This window comes from Puntigrus tetrazona, chromosome 11 (genome assembly GCF_018831695.1).
Source record: "Puntigrus tetrazona isolate hp1 chromosome 11, ASM1883169v1, whole genome shotgun sequence".
Classification (NCBI taxonomy): Eukaryota; Metazoa; Chordata; class Actinopteri; order Cypriniformes; family Cyprinidae; genus Puntigrus; species Puntigrus tetrazona.
Genome location: NC_056709.1, coordinates 11,853,183 through 11,868,936, shown reverse-complemented (window position 1 = coordinate 11,868,936; position 15,754 = coordinate 11,853,183). Strand labels below are relative to the sequence as shown.

Sequence of the window (15,754 nt, the reverse complement as noted above, 5' to 3'; positions counted from 1 at the left end):
TATATATATGTATATATATATAAATATATATAATATATAATATTTTTATGCATGTATTATACATAATAAACACAGTACACATACATATATTGTGTAAACACAAACTTTAATTTTGTATGCCATTAATAGTGATTAGTCATGACTTTCGAAGTTGATACACACTAAATTAAAAAAAAATATACACTTAGATATTTAATCCAAGTTTCAGTGCTCTTTCTGGATCTCCGTCACGCGATCGATAACACAAAATGAAATGTTTAATACAAGTTTCAAGGTTGCATCTGAAAGCAGAAATCAGAAATGTTCACATGCAGATCCTTGATGCATTCACACTCAGTGTTTCTCTCATATATATATATATATATATATATATATATATATATATATATATATATATATATATATATATATATATATATATATATATATATATATATATATATAGAGTCACTTTTCTATATTGACCAGAGCTGAAATCTCAGCAGGAGAGGGTTTGAGTCCAGATTTCAGCTGTGTTTTTATTTCCTGGATTAAGTATCGCTCATCCAGCTCTTTCAAAGCATCAAACAGGAAACGGCATCGGTCTGTATCTCCCAGATTTTCAGCTGTGTTTTTATTTCCTGGATTAAGTATCCAGCTCTTTCCAGCACATGAAACAGGAAGCGGCATCGGTCTGTATCTCCCAGATTGGAATTAATCAGCTGCTTGATGACGTTAACCGGGCTTTGACTGATCGAAGAGCATCTTTTTCTCGGTGTCAGGAGGCCTTTTAAAGCTGTCTGACTGGACTCCAGCGACAAACCCATTAAAAAGAAGAAGAAAAGATCTATTTGTCTTTCTAAAGTGCTTTCTATCACCGCGAAGAGCGATCCAGTGTCTGTAAAGGAGTACTTTCCGAGTCTCAGCGCGGACAGATCTCTGAGCTGAAGATCGTTGTCCACGTTAATGATTTCGGTGGCGTATAAAGCCGCCAGAAACTCCTGCGCTCTGCGATCCGCGAAACGCAGCAATTTACGGCCGCTTTCATCCCCGACCTCCTTCACGATCGACGCGCGCGCCAGAACGCCTTCGTCTCCGAAGCCACATCTCTCCAAGTGCTCGCGACAGAACAGAGCGTTTCCGTTCGCCAGCAGGTGAAGCGCTATCCTGCCCAGAGCGACGATGCTCTCTTTCCTCTCTAGAATGAGTTCGGTCTGATCCAGCAGGAGTCTGGCGTACATCTGGGTGAGGGTCTTGGGGAAATCGTCACGGCATGATCTGAACATCTTCTCTGGAATCGCCGCGACGATTCTGCAGTAATCCGGGAGATGACACATGCTCTCGATGCGGCGGGATTTTTGGATGTGACCGATGACTTTACCGGCCGTCGCCTGATCCCTAATGCTCTTCCCGAAATACTCCTTCTTCTGTAGATCGGTAAAGCCGTGGATCTCCGTCACGCGATCAATAAATGCATCGGGAATCTGCTTGACCGCTGCCGGTCTGCTGGTGATCCAGATCTGAGCGTTCGGAAACAGATTTCCCGCGATGACGTTCGCCAGAAGGCAAGAGACAGAGGCCGGCTGGTTTTTATCCGTAATCGTCTTCGCGCTTTTGAAATCCAGAGGAGGTTTGAACTCATTCAGCCCGTCGAAGATCAGCACGATCCGCTCGGAGCCGTAGACTTTCAGGCGTTCGTCCTTTCCGAAGCACCGCCGCAGGATCCCGGCGAAGCTACACGTCTTCGTCGTCTCTCTGATCACGTTGAGCGTCTGAAAAGGTATTGGAAAGATGTAGGCGATGTCTGCGTTTGACTTCTCTTCAGCCCAGTCCAGGACGAACTTCTGCACGGCCGTGGTTTTCCCGACGCCGGCGTCTCCCTTCAGCAAGACGCTCCTGATATGCTGGCCTTCGAGCACGTTTTGGCGCGGGATGCGTCTGCCGTCGCTGATGTGAGAGTCGGGGTCTTCTGTGATGAGTTGCTCGACGAAGACATCGTTGAGGTTTTGTCTTCCGTTCAGATACTGATACTCCTCCTTCAGCCTCAGTCTGAACGCCTTCGATGAGGACACTGATGCTACAGACACAAACACAGTTCGTCGATCGCATCCCATGCTTTTATAATCAACAAACTCGATTATTAAAGGGTTTACGTAAAGTCCGCGAACAATAGACATACGATAGACATAGACTCGTAAAAGCCATTCCTTTAACGATGCGTTATTCCGGCGATTGGTGGATTTCATTTAAAGCGCCGTTTGATTTTAGCGCTCCAAAAGAAACACCTAGTGGCAAAGAATCGAATTTCGCTCAAACCGAGAAGTGGGCGGGGAATATGCTAATGCGATCAACATGGGGATTCGTTTCAAAAACGACTCGTTTCAATGATTCGGAGTCGACTCTTTCTTTTAAGAGGCTGTAACTTTAAAACAGATTTTCTTTCACTTAGTGCCGCATGCAATCCGAACTATTTCCAATTATTGTTATTGTTCTGGTTCGGTTGTGAGTGTTTTATGTTCCCAAGTTTCTAGAAAACTCTAATATGTCCTCTAATATGTATGTGTTGAAAATCGATCACTGGAACAAGTCACGAAATAGCGATGCAGGATTAATTTAAGGTAGCAAAACTCTAATGATTTAAATCACACGTCATTATTGTTTACCTGATGATTGGCTCTGTTTGCTGCTCTTTGGGTTGATCACGGGCGGCTTGAGCTGCTCCAATAAATCAGACAAACTCCGCATTATGAAGACATTATTGAATATCTTTATATCAAAGGAGACTTGAATCTGCAGGTGCTATGTACAAACACAGATCTCTATGAACACTGATGAGCAATAACAATACCTTGATGCTGTAAACATCCGGATTCGTCAGTGCGTTCAAATTCTGGCTCCTGCAGGAGAACATTTTTAATCATTTTCCTCAAAGCTGACCTGCTCGTCAATAACGCTTGTGCATCATATGCAATGAGATCACGCCACAATTTTGTATATTTTCTAAAAGGGCGCGAGAAGAAACATAAAAAGCAACATTTGAAAATAAATGATTTCTTGCCTCATCGATATATGAATGAGTGTCAAAATGTACCTGTATATTTTAAGTGCATCGCAAAAGCTTCATGAAGCTTGAGCAGCAATTAAAGAAAGCGTGCAATTAGTTAAAACGGAGCTGTGTTTAGCGCATTTACTCATTACTGTAAAATATAACAGGACTCTCCCACCTTCCGGTCGCTTCAACTCGTCCTGTAGAGGTTTCTTCTGTTTCAAATGGAAGTAAGACGACAAAAACACACATTTATCGACGTAAATAAGTAGTACAGTAGAAAATGCTATTTGCTGCTATTTTCAGTTAGTGTGAATTTACACTATTTAGTGTAAATAGCATGCCGTTGATATTTAGGACCGTTAAAAACGATGGTTTATCATTTTTAGGAATACTTTTGGAATTATAGGACATTGCATAGATTTTCGAGCCACATGAAGGTTAATGCTTACAAATGCATGCGTATCAGAGGACATGCGCTAACCCCCCAGAGGCGTACAGGTTAGATTTACGATGGATATATATACGATTTATGGAGCTTCAAAATAATGGCCAGCATCCACTAGCATTGCCAAGCTTGAAAAGGCTGTGTTCATCTGAAAGAAGAAAGTCACATACACCTAGGATGGCTTGGGGGTGAGTAAAGTATGGGGTCATTTTTATTCACTTCCATGCACTTTGTTTTTGCAAGTTTATAGACAGAAAGAATATGTGACTCACCGGTACTCGTACTGCTCCTTCCCTAAAAGAACCATTTGATACCAATTAACTATCGTTGACTATTAAGTGCTTTTAATTACACATTCTCAGCTGATATTAGCTCGAGGGTCATCATGATCACAATTGATGGAAAATCAAGTATTTCTCACAGAAAAGTATTGCATTAACACGTTTTGCTACACACGTGTTTATTCCACAATTTTGGCACTCAGACAGTTTTCTTCTCCTCGTTCTGCTGTCCATGCTTGGTGTGGCACACAATGCAAAGACTAAGACATTTTCTCCTTTTTATCTGCTTTCAGGTGTGATTTATATATTGCCCACCCGATACTTGCCCCAGGTGAGTTTAAAGAAGCATCACATGCTTGAAACAATCTTATTTATCCATTTTTCAAAAGGGTGCCAATATTTTTGACCAGCCCGTTTTTGGAGTTCTTATCTGTCAAATTAGCTATTTTCCCTAACTTTTTTATTTTGTTCCAATACACACAAAGTGAATAAACATGTGTACAGCAAAGCATGTGTTAATGCAGTACTTTTCTGTGAGAAATACTAGCAGGGTGCCAACAATTTTGGCCATGACTGTACATACCTCCGTGGTAACTTCAGTGGCGTCACTGTACACGGTGTAGTTGAGTTTCCCCACCGCCGCACACACCATCTCGTACTCGGTTCCTGCTCTCAGATCAGTCAGAGTAACCGTGTTTTCATCCTTCATCACGGCTTTAGATTTCCAGACCGAGTCCTGCTTCGCTTTACACAGTAATCTGAGCTCCTCTGTTGAGGAGCACGCCGGAGGAACCTTCAGAGACACGCTGTTTTCTTTGACCTCTTCGGTGACCGGACAGGATGGTTTGGATGGAGGTGTAAAGCAGACGGCTTCATCACATTCACTTTCATACAGCAGAACGCAGGAACCAGGATTATTCTCCATTTCACTCGAGGACACGATAAACCTGGCTGGCTTGCGGTCTTCTGAATCGATCAAGCTCTTAAACGTCTTCAAGTTCCTCCTCATGGCCTTTCGGATCTCGGGACTGAGCCAAGACGTTCGCTTTGCGCCAGAGCGGTTATCGTTGTTTCTATCTTTTTCTGAAGGACTCAAGCAGGCCTTTTGTTGGAGCAGCAGCGCATCTGTCCGGCCCAGCGATGTGAACACGAAACAGACCACATTTTCGACTTCCAGATCCATTAACATCACATCCACGTCGACGTCTGCTCGCGCGCCGGCGTCCTGCAGCTGTCGGAGGACCGATTTAACGATCTCAGACTCTCTCTCTCTCTCTTTCAGCCATTCTGCAAGCTCGGATCTCCTGAAGGGAGATTCCCGGTGTTCTTGTAGAAGATCGTTTAACGCCGTTTCCTTCAACAAGCCTCCACGGATGCTCGGCAGCAGAGAGCCGAGTCTCTTCGCGAGCCTCGTTTTGTACGAAGCGCAGTTTTCCTGCATCTGAATAATTTTGTCTCGAAACGCAGTAAAGGTCAGAGCGGGAGAGTCTTTCAGAAGATCACCGCATCTCATCTCAGCTGTGTTTAGACTCTCAATGGCTGACTCTACGGCCGCGATCAGATCCACGCCGACGTCCGCGAAAGCTCTCGAGCGAAGTTTGTTCAGAGGATGAAGCCAGACTCTCACGGGAACGGCGAGCGCTTTCTTTTCTCCAAGCAGTGTTGGAAGATCAGCGAAAACCTTCAGGGCTTCTTCAAAAGAAGCCGGGTTTGACGGTAACTGGACGTCGCCGTAAAACGTGCACGTGAACTTCTGGACTGGGTGCTTCTGAGCGCCACTGCGTCTTCGGACTGGCGTTCCCGTCCGCCGAAATGAATCTGAGTTTCTCGAGGGCCAGTTTTGCTTCTCCTTCTACTGCATTTTGGTCCTCGTCTGGTGAAACCTCTCTATCAAACACGAAGCAGGCGTCAGCTCCGTACAGCACTGCCGTCACCACGTGCGTCGCTGCGTCGTCGTCAACCGTGATATCTTCAGGCGCCAAGCGATTGATGCTCAGTTCTTCAAACCTGCAGGCTGAGTGATAATGTAGTGTCAGTCTCTTCTGTCTGAAAGACTTCTTGGTGTCGTTGAGATATTTGGCTGCTCCTGTGACTTTGACCAGTCCACCTAAAAGACTCAGTTTCAGAGAGCCGTCTATGTTCAGTACGGCTGATTTGTCCTCGATGGAGTCTGAAGCGGTGACTTTGATGTCGGTGTTGTTTTGGGGACGGGTTTGTAAACTCTGCTGGAGCTTTTCCGGACCCCACAGTGCGATTCCTGCAAAAAAAAAAAGGGAAAGAAATGCGAATGATGACACTTTAAGTCTCAAAAATGAAAATTACCCCATAATATACAAGATTAGTGGTTCATTTTCATTTTTGGGTGAACTATTTCTTGAAGCGCTTGATGTTTCTGGTGAAATAAGAATCAGTGTCTGTTGCTGTGATGCGGCCACAAATAGTTTTCATATATATACAAATGAGCAGCAATGCGACAGAAACGACAGTAATAGCAGTAAAGACGCATGCTCCGCATACTTTTTGCCACTTGTGTAATTGTATGCAATTGTGGCCAAATCTTCAAAATATAGTGCATCTACTAATAATTATATGTACATAAATTGGTTTTACCAATGCAAATGTGACAGAAACCATGCATTGCGACAGGAATATGCCAATTTGCATTCGTTGCACGCTTTTTAAACCGTTGTTTTTTGAGAATTTGGAAATCTTGAAGCCAATGGCCGGAGTTCGTAATAAATAGCTTTTCCACAAGACGACGTTCATACTAATGTAGAGAAGGTGCGCAGTCATTCATGGGAACACACAACTTAAAGCAACGAACATACATTAAACATCACAAAATGTAGCATAAAATCCTACATAAAAGTACATAAATGATAACAACATTTTTTTTAATAAAATGCTTTAAAAAAAAAAAAGAAGTATCATGCAGAGAATTCTGGGAAAGTCAGTTCTTTTTCTTTTGACAGTTAATTATGTGTTGATTTGTAATTTTTTACTAAACATTATTATTAAAAGCATTTTAAATTATACCGAATGTCTGTTTAGATCATTTATAGTTCATACAGGAAATTACCATTAACCTGTTTTTACTGGTTACTGTTTTTTTTTACGGTTTCTGGTTAAAATTATATTCACTCTTTAGGGCACTATATATATATATATATATATATATATATATATATATATATATATATATATATATATATATATATATATATACACAGCATATATGTGCATGTACACTTCATTTATACAATGAATGTTATGAAAACGAAAAGATTCGTTCAAAAGCAAAACAAGCAACAGTCTTTGTTGGTGAGTGAATGATTTAGTCAAATAATTCTGCTGTGAACAAAACAAGTGGCTTCATCAACAGTTCATTTTAGCTGCGAGACGGACTGATATCGAATCAGGGAGCGACACGGTATCGTACCTGGAACGAGAGCATCTTTCCTGCAGTCGTACAGCATCCCCGGCCGGAAGGACCTCCCCAGAGCTGCTGCTTCGATCACATCCACTCCTACTGTAGACATGCTGAACACACAAGTCTTTTTCCACAGTCCTGAAAGACAGACCCGTCTGGTTCAGTCTGTCACCGGAAAGTCGTGCTTACTTCACATGCACTCGTTTATAATTAACGTTTTGTCAAATGTGGAAGAAGTCTTTCATTCCCAGATTGCGTTTGATGCTCAATTGCACAAATTATTATTGATTTTTTTCTGAACTTTGTAAAATTGCTTGCACAGGTTTACACTTATCCTGTTCGTTGTTGCTGTAAGAAAGAAACTGTGTGTCAGTGTGGACAAAAGATACTTTACTGTTTTCAGCAGTTGAAATGTTTTGTGATATTTGTCGCACCTTTAAGAGTGGATCCAGTAGATTCGGCACAAAGTGCACGTGAAGCTGCCAGGAAAAACAAAACTTGTCAGAAGCAGACTTTAAACTGGATTTAAGTGCATTAGATGGCATAGGTCTGCGGTAGTATGTAGACCTCGTTGTTCTAAAGTCGTTAAAAATGAATCCTCAGGATTGATTCACACCGCAGGAAACGTTAATAAACACACACACACACACACACACACACACACACACACACACACACACACACGAGTTTATATTCTACATTTTCAAGAGCAAAATAAATGTTACATACTCAAGCTTTTCCCGCGAGTTTCTCTCCTCCTCGGTCTTCACTTTCACTTTCTCGTGAGAGTTTAAGCGAAGAGAAATGAAGGTTAGCCCAGAGACCAGACCAGACCCTCCCATAGGAAGTCACACTGAAGACTGACCATGAACACAATAAAAGAAAGGGTTTCCTTGAATGCAGCTGGGGTCCTTGTGTTTTAAAACGTTATTCAATCTTTTTATTTGGTTAAATTATTTGCATAAAATAAAACTGCGATGTGAGTGTAATTGGCCGTGCAAAATGTAGCGAAACTGCAGTCCGTCCTACCTAAAACTGTTTAAACCTAAACCTCTTCAAGACGACCACACCTACTGACTGCGCGGAGAGCTCCAGGAACCACGTGACCGTAAGGCGGCGAGATCAAAGCGTGTCGCAACCATGGCAACAGTGGAGCATACCAATATGGCGGCACGGCTGCTCTGGTGGTAGCATATATATATATATATATATATATATATATATATATATATATATATATATATATATATATATATATATACGTAGATGCCTCATTTTCGGCTGTTTCATGTTTATGGTCGCGAGCATCCTATATGCAAATTTTCTGTATGCATGAAATACCCGGATGACCTACTATATTCGCCAGAACCTGCTAAACGTAACTCAAGTCCACTGAGATCAGTACAGGAGCTGTGGTCGAAACGGCATACTACTATATCGCAGTGTGTTGTTTCTATACTTTGGACTAGTTTGTGACGCCGTGCAGATACACACTTTGGCTGTGTGCCTAAAAATAATACCGTTGCACTTTAATCGACAGCACCGATCAAGTCAAGTGACGTCACCTGTATGCGTATAGCGCTTTATACAGTATTGATCGTTTCAAAGATATTCAATAATAATAATATTAATATTGCAGTAATGTAATATATATAATATTGAAATATTGAAATAAAAAATGTTCAATTATGCAAACAAAATTAAGCTAAAAAAAAGGAACACAGTGTATTACTCTAAGGACAAATTGAGAGCAATTTGTTGGCAGAACCAATTTACATAATCCCCGCCCACCAAAGCGCGGCGACTAAAAGTCGTGAGGTGTGTGCCGATGAACCGATCGTCCCGTGTTCGAATCTGCCTTCTGTCAGACTTCTGCTATTTTCCCGCCACATGCCAGATCAGACAGGCACTTATTTTCAATTAAAAAATTGAGTGAATATTTGAAAACAGGAAATAATAATAGTGTTTAATAAAACATGTGTGCTTAGATGTAGGTTTCTGTCTGAATAAATTGGCATTCATCTAATAAAATGCATTTGATAGTTTACACTCAGTATGTTATTGCATGCTGTTTTATAACGTACTACAGTACTGAAGTATAATTATCTAAAATAAAATGAATTTTTTGCAGAATTTAGCATGATTTGCATTCAGGGCAGCTAGAATATATCACTTTTTCCCAATTGGTGTAAATGCAAAAATATTAATTTTCAGTTAAAGACGGCTCAGTTTTCAAATATGTAAAGTTTGTCAATTATAAAATGAGTCGGGCAATATTGCACGGTTTACTACTACTGGGCCTCCTTTGTAAAAAAAAAAGACAGCTGTGCTGAATTAATGTTTGAGTTTGTCATGTGACAATTAAGCATACTACACACTAAAAATACACTGTGTACTGGGCAGCAAGCAGGTACGCACGAGCTAATTAACAAAGCGCTTTTAACTTAGAGATTGTTCCGAGTTTAAATACAGTTTTAAACTCAACAAGAAATAGTTTACAGTTGTTGTTGTTGTTGTTTTTAATTGCTTAATCGCCCGAGGCCAATTACCCGGCCTTAGACCAAGTATGCAAAACATAACAAACCCTAAACACTGCTCTCTGCATTATACACATGGTTTGAAAGGTATACGACTTCGTGTCAGGCAGTCATGAGAAAAACGAGAAAACATTTTTTGGCGTGCATATGACACGCACTTTTTTTGCGTACACATGACACGCGTAGCATAAGCACGCCAAAAGCTAGTTTTTTAGGGTGGCGTTTAATTATATGCAGCGGCGGAAACGACCTCCCATGGTCTCCATCACCCAACGCCTCATTGTACGGGTTTAAGTGACTTTCCCCAGCACTGGCTGAATGCTGCTGTTGTTCGCGTCTCCTCCTCCATCCCGAGATGACGCGCGGCTCTATATCTCCCGTCAGCTCTCCGCACTTCTCAGTCTACTAACTAGTAGACAGGGAGGAGGAGGAGGAGGAGGAGAGCATGGACCCCGGGTTATGGATCCTGGAGCTGCTGGCTGTGTTTTTCTCGCTGGGCGCCTGCTTGTGCTCGCTGCTCACCCTCACGATGCCGCAGTGGCTCACGCTTTCCACCGAGCTCCTGCCCACCGAGAACTTCCAGCTGGGGTTGTGGGAGACCTGCGTGGTGCAGGATTACGGGATGACCGAGTGCGTGCCGTACAACAGTCTCCTGGGTCTCCCGTCGGACATCCGCCTGGCCCGGATCCTGATGTGCAGCAGCGTGGCGGCGGGCGCGCTCGGGCTCTCGGTCGCCATCCCGGGCATCAACCTGGTGAACGGCTGCGGGCGCGCGGAGAGCCACGGAGCCAAAAGGACCTTGAAGACGCTCGGCGGGGTCTTGAGCGTCGTCGCGGGCGTCCTCGGTCTCGCGCCCGTCTCGTACGTGGCGCACCTGACGGTTCTCCGGTTCTTCGACGAAAGCGTGCCGAGCGTGGTTCCTCGGTGGGAGTTCGGGGACGCGCTATTCCTCGGCTGGACGGCTGGCTTTTTGCATTTGGCGGCCGGTTTCTTGCTGCTCGCTTCTTGCTTGTTCGCGCAGGACGAGACGCGCGCGCCGCACCGATCTCTAGCGCTGTACGGAGCTCCAGGGACGCGTCCGCGGCGCTCTCCGCGCGGGAGGACAGAATATGTGTGAGATTATTAAAGGACGCACAGTTTGCTTCAACTAATCTTTTGCGGTTTGCACTGAAATTATCAGATATATATATTCATAGATTGTAAATATAATGCTGCTGTATTTAGTTTGTGGACAGATTAGACCGCATATTGTGAATCATTTGTGACCCCGGGGCGCAAAACCACTCATAAGGGTCAGTTAAATCAAATAGTGATTTATGCACAATATAATTGGACAATATTTGGCCGAGATGCAACTATTTGGAAATCTGGAATCTGAGAGCGAAGCCCTTAGCGATGCATTTGACGAAATATCTTCATGGGACACGATCCACGCCTAATAGCCTAATAATGTTTGGCACACAAAACTTTTCTATCCGTGCAATGCATTGTTGGCTATTGCAGCAAATGCACTTTCCCTGACTGATTTTGTGGTCCAGGGTCACGCTTTAAAAGCTCAAACCCAAACCTGCACGTGAACGTGGTTCTAATGAAAGCACACTAACGATGCGAACTTTCCGAGAAAGCGCGACTTGGGTTTTTATGACCACAAGGTCATCCACGAGAGACAATGTTATGCTAATTATCCAAAAGAAAGCGATTGTATTCAAAAGAGAGCGACTGAACGAGAGGAGCGTTCTCTGAAATCTTAAAGCGAAGTACCAAAGCACATCCGTTTATTTCAGGAGATGATTTTGCGGCTTTTTAGGTTTTTGCGCAAATGCGAGTTTTGGGGCAACATGCATATCCGGTCTCGTGAAAATGCGTATAAACAGCATGCCAGGAAAAAAACGAAAACTCGTGGTATTAATAGACACACATTGGTTTTGGCGTGAATATGACACGCAGTTCACGCATATACCATTTTTTGACGTGTCTATACCAAGTTTTCATTTTTATTTGGCCTGCTATTCATGAGATCGGGTAGCAATATAAAAAAATAAATTAATTTATATCGTTAATGCAATTCTATTCGTGTTTTGTAACAAACAGGGGATAATAATGCATTCTGTATTTGGCACATGTTGTCGCATTCTTTACTTGCATAAAAAGAGTTACCTGCTCAAAAGAAAAAAAAATTATAATAAACTAGTTTATACTTTTAATCAGATCAGTGACAAAGAAACAGCGAGAATTTTTCACTTTTATTTTTGCGTCGCGATTTTAAGTAGACTTTTTATGTTCCTCTCGAACCTTTGAATGGCCTTGCTTATATTATTAAGGAAATAAATAAAAATTATAATGATTAAAAAAAAAAAACGTGCTGCTGAAAAGCAAGAGCTGGAATCTTTTAAGCAGATTTTCAGTGCTGTAAAAAAAAAAACTGGTTTAAAGTCCTGCTTTTACAAAAACCGCCAGGTGCAATAATATAATATGCAATAATATCATCTCACGGAGAGCTCGCTGAAAGAAACAATGACGGGTGACCTTCGGTTATCTTCACTGAAACAAAACTGCGTTGCAAAAGACAATTATCGTGCAGGAGAAAGCCAGAGTTCGTGATCTGTGAAGTGTCCCGATGAACCCGACAGAGCAGCGTTCTTCACCAGGACTCTGTCTTTGATCATCTTTCAGCTCCTGGAGGTCCGTCTCTCGGCCCGGTCCCGGGTCCACGCCGTCAACTCAAACGTTCTCATTGTTGGCGTTCCACAATGGACTCATTATGACTTTGTATGCTAATCTTCCCATCTTTACGTACAAAGGTTTGTTCACTATCAGGAGCACATGGCGCCGACGACTTCCTGCCCACTTCCTTTATGATAATGAGGCGTGATGAAACGCGTCCCTCGTCACGCGGCTCTCTTCAGTGCCGGACGATTCCCGCGGCTTGTATATCCAGGCATCGGTTTGAGAGCTACGTGTTTGAACAGTTTGAACATAAACCAATGAACGTAACGTCTGTCAGTCATGCTCAGAAATCCCCATAGTTTATTAGAAGCATCCACCCGTCTTTAATTAAACGATCAAAACGCATTTATTCAAACATCGGTATAAAACTGTGAAAACAAACAAGCTAAAAAAGCACGAACGTTAAATATAATGATGCGGTTTATGTAAAATACGCAAATAAAATGTGGTTATATGGAACAAGAAATATTCGGTAATGCAAAATTGGAGAAACTGTAACTAAAATATCATTGCAAAATATTTAAAATGTTTTTTTTTTTAATTGTTGAATGGAAGCCTGTTTCTGCCATGGAATAAACATTTTATACGACAATTTATTTGGCTTTTTTTGTTTGGATTCCTCTCGCTATTCAGAAAAAAGCGAACTCATCAACTCACAATTTATCTTGTTTAGACTCTGATTGAATATTTCACAGCTTTTGCCTCGGAATTGCAAAACGTTAAGTCCAAAAAAAAGTCCAAAATGTGAAATATCACATAAGAATTATTTAATTTGAACTAACATCACTTTTGATCTCACAATTATACGACAAAAATATGCATTTTTTATATGCATCTTTCTCTTTCGTCAGAATGGCAAGGTGTGTGAGGTGTGAACTGAATAAAATAAAATTGCAATAATAACAATAATTTCTATTTCAGAAAAGCGTGTTCACTGAGCTCGTGTCTGGAGCTTCTCCGGAGCGCTGAGAGAGGCCTTTTGTTCCGCTGCCGTCGGTCTTGGCACAATGTGGAGCTCAGAGAGAACTGCTTTGGCACAGGCCGCGTTTCCAGCCGAACAATTAGCGCAGTGATGGGCTGCGGAGCGTTTCACGTGCCCTGCCACCGCCATCCTCCGCTCCGCTTCACACCTACGGCCCTGGAGCGGGGCCAGAGACCTCCGCTTCCCGACGATGACCCTGATCAAACACACACAGAAAGCAGAAAACGGCCGTCCCGTCACAATTCAGACTCTCAAAGAGGCCTCTTCCGCTCGCCGGCGATCACAAAGTGCAGTAAAAAACGATCAAACATCATTACGACTTCAAATCGAATTGATCGCAGCGATGCAAGCTCGAGATGCGGGTGACGATTACCGCCGAAAGCCGTTTTTCGTTATAAATGCGCCACTGCAGTTTCCGTTTTGAAAAATGCTGCTTATTGAAGCTTCGTGGGGTCGTGAAAAAATAGCGACGCGACCAACGATGATCGTATTTCCGTCACCGGTTCTTTTCAATCCTAATGTAAGTTCCAGAGTTTGACTGTTTTTACTGGATTTTTGATCAAATGCGGGCAGAAAGTGCACAAACTAAATGAATAATTGTGTGTGCAATGGAGGCCTGTGGCATTAGCATTGGCATTAGCATTAGCATTAGCATTAGTAATAAAATATTACTAATCTGGTTAAAGTTTCTTAGACGCCGGTCATATAAAGCAGCAGTGATAAAATCAATCACTTATTGCATGCTTTAAGGATCAAGGAAATAATCCCTCCTTTTAATTCCTTCATTGACTTGATCGTCAGGATTACAGTCTGACTCATGTCTTCTTACAGTAATCAAGCGCTTCCTGCTCCTGACTTTATGTTTATAATCAGATAACTAAGCATGCAATTTTAAAAAAAATATAGCTCAAATGTGAAGAGAGCGTTGCCCGGGCAACATCAAGGTCAACGGTTTGGCTTGCAGTGAAAGCACTGGATGAAAGCGTCTTATTATTTCTCGTTCCAATGTATTTATTATTATTTGTATAGTAACTATGTGAGATTCGAATGTTATTAAAAAAACCCATGGCTTTATATAATATGCTTCATACAGCAGTTTACAGCAACAGTGCTGGGAATAATGACAGACCCATTTAATAATTCAAAGACATTATACACATACATGCAACCACGAATTAAAGATAAAAGCACAAAAAACATGGAAAAAATTAAATACAATACAATTAGAATGTAAACAGGTTTTATATACATACATATACATATATACATACTGTATATATATATATATATATATATATATATATATATATATATATATATATACTATTTTTATTTAAAAACTTCCGTTGCTACATTAATTTTGTTTTAAGTATTAATCCAACTTTTAAAAAAATATTTGTATTTATTTATTTTTTATTTATGTTTTCCGCAATTGTGTATTTTATCAGTTGAATCTGTATAATGCACCATATAACGCCACTACCATCAAACAAGCAGAATATGCACAAACTTCAACCCAATTTTATCTTTATTTGAAAATAGGCCATGCATAGGTCTATCTATGAAAAAATAGCCCGTTTTATAACAACATTCTAAACACGTGGCCGCTATTTCACACGATTTCTGCATGTAATAATAAAGCGTGACTTCTCTGTGTTTTATTAATTGTCATGTTGAGCCGGTGTGACTCAAGGCGAACACATTTATCGCCGCTCAGCGAAATACTGTAATCATTTTTTCCAAACAGGAATCTGCGAGGTCAGAGGTCGCTCCGATCGTATTCAAGCCCGAGATTAATAATATAAAAGAGGCTTCTTTGCGAGCTGAGCTTCAATACGTTACTACAGCAATTCATATTTATCCATATATTTTTTTTGCACGCAAAATTCTGCCTAACTTTAACAAGCCAACTAATTCTTATAGTATTATAGTACAGTATTGTTTGCACATTATGACCTAAATGTGTTAATGATACTTCATGTAATTATTAGGTTTAATTAGGCTATTTACACTAATGTTGCACACGAGGTCCTCCGGGGTCCTGAAAACCCCCAACAGCATCTGTTAGCAATTACAGATAAAGTCGCTTTGCATAAAAGTGTCTTCCTAACGCAGGAATATAGCTATAGGTGAATGATGTTATATGAAACATTGAAATTGAAGTCTCGTGAAAATGCATGGAAATGTATAGCATGCCAAATAAAAGCAGAAAAGCGTGAAAGATGCATATATGCATATTTATTTCACGTGAAATTATACCCTTAGATACCTACATGCATGCATTATCTGGAAGACACTTTCATCTTAGGCGAATTTATCAGACA

The 15,754-nt window shown here is 41.4% G+C and overlaps 3 protein-coding genes across 3 annotated transcripts in view; 1 reads left to right on the top strand and 2 right to left on the bottom strand.

The window, feature by feature from the left end:
* The window catches only part of LOC122353861 (G protein-coupled receptor 137Ba-like), a 1,117,577-nt gene that overhangs the window by 1,001,185 nt on the left and 100,638 nt on the right, over positions 1-15,754 (bottom strand). The gene's annotated exons all lie outside the window — the stretch shown is intronic.
* Positions 414-8,278, bottom strand: LOC122353892. Its single transcript, XM_043251783.1, is given in 11 exon segments — positions 414-597; positions 687-2,056; positions 2,643-2,694; positions 2,828-2,876; positions 3,204-3,240; positions 3,746-3,767; positions 4,338-5,503; positions 5,505-6,011; positions 7,194-7,532; positions 7,619-7,663; positions 7,914-8,278. Coding segments are annotated over 9 exon segments (3,453 nt in total). The 5' UTR covers positions 7,294-7,532; positions 7,619-7,663; positions 7,914-8,278; the 3' UTR covers positions 414-447.
* On the top strand, positions 9,782-12,598 carry LOC122353870 (claudin-22). Its single transcript, XM_043251762.1, has one exon. The coding sequence runs from the start codon at positions 10,167-10,169 to the stop codon at positions 10,836-10,838; it is 672 nt and encodes a 223-aa protein (XP_043107697.1). The 5' UTR covers positions 9,782-10,166; the 3' UTR covers positions 10,839-12,598.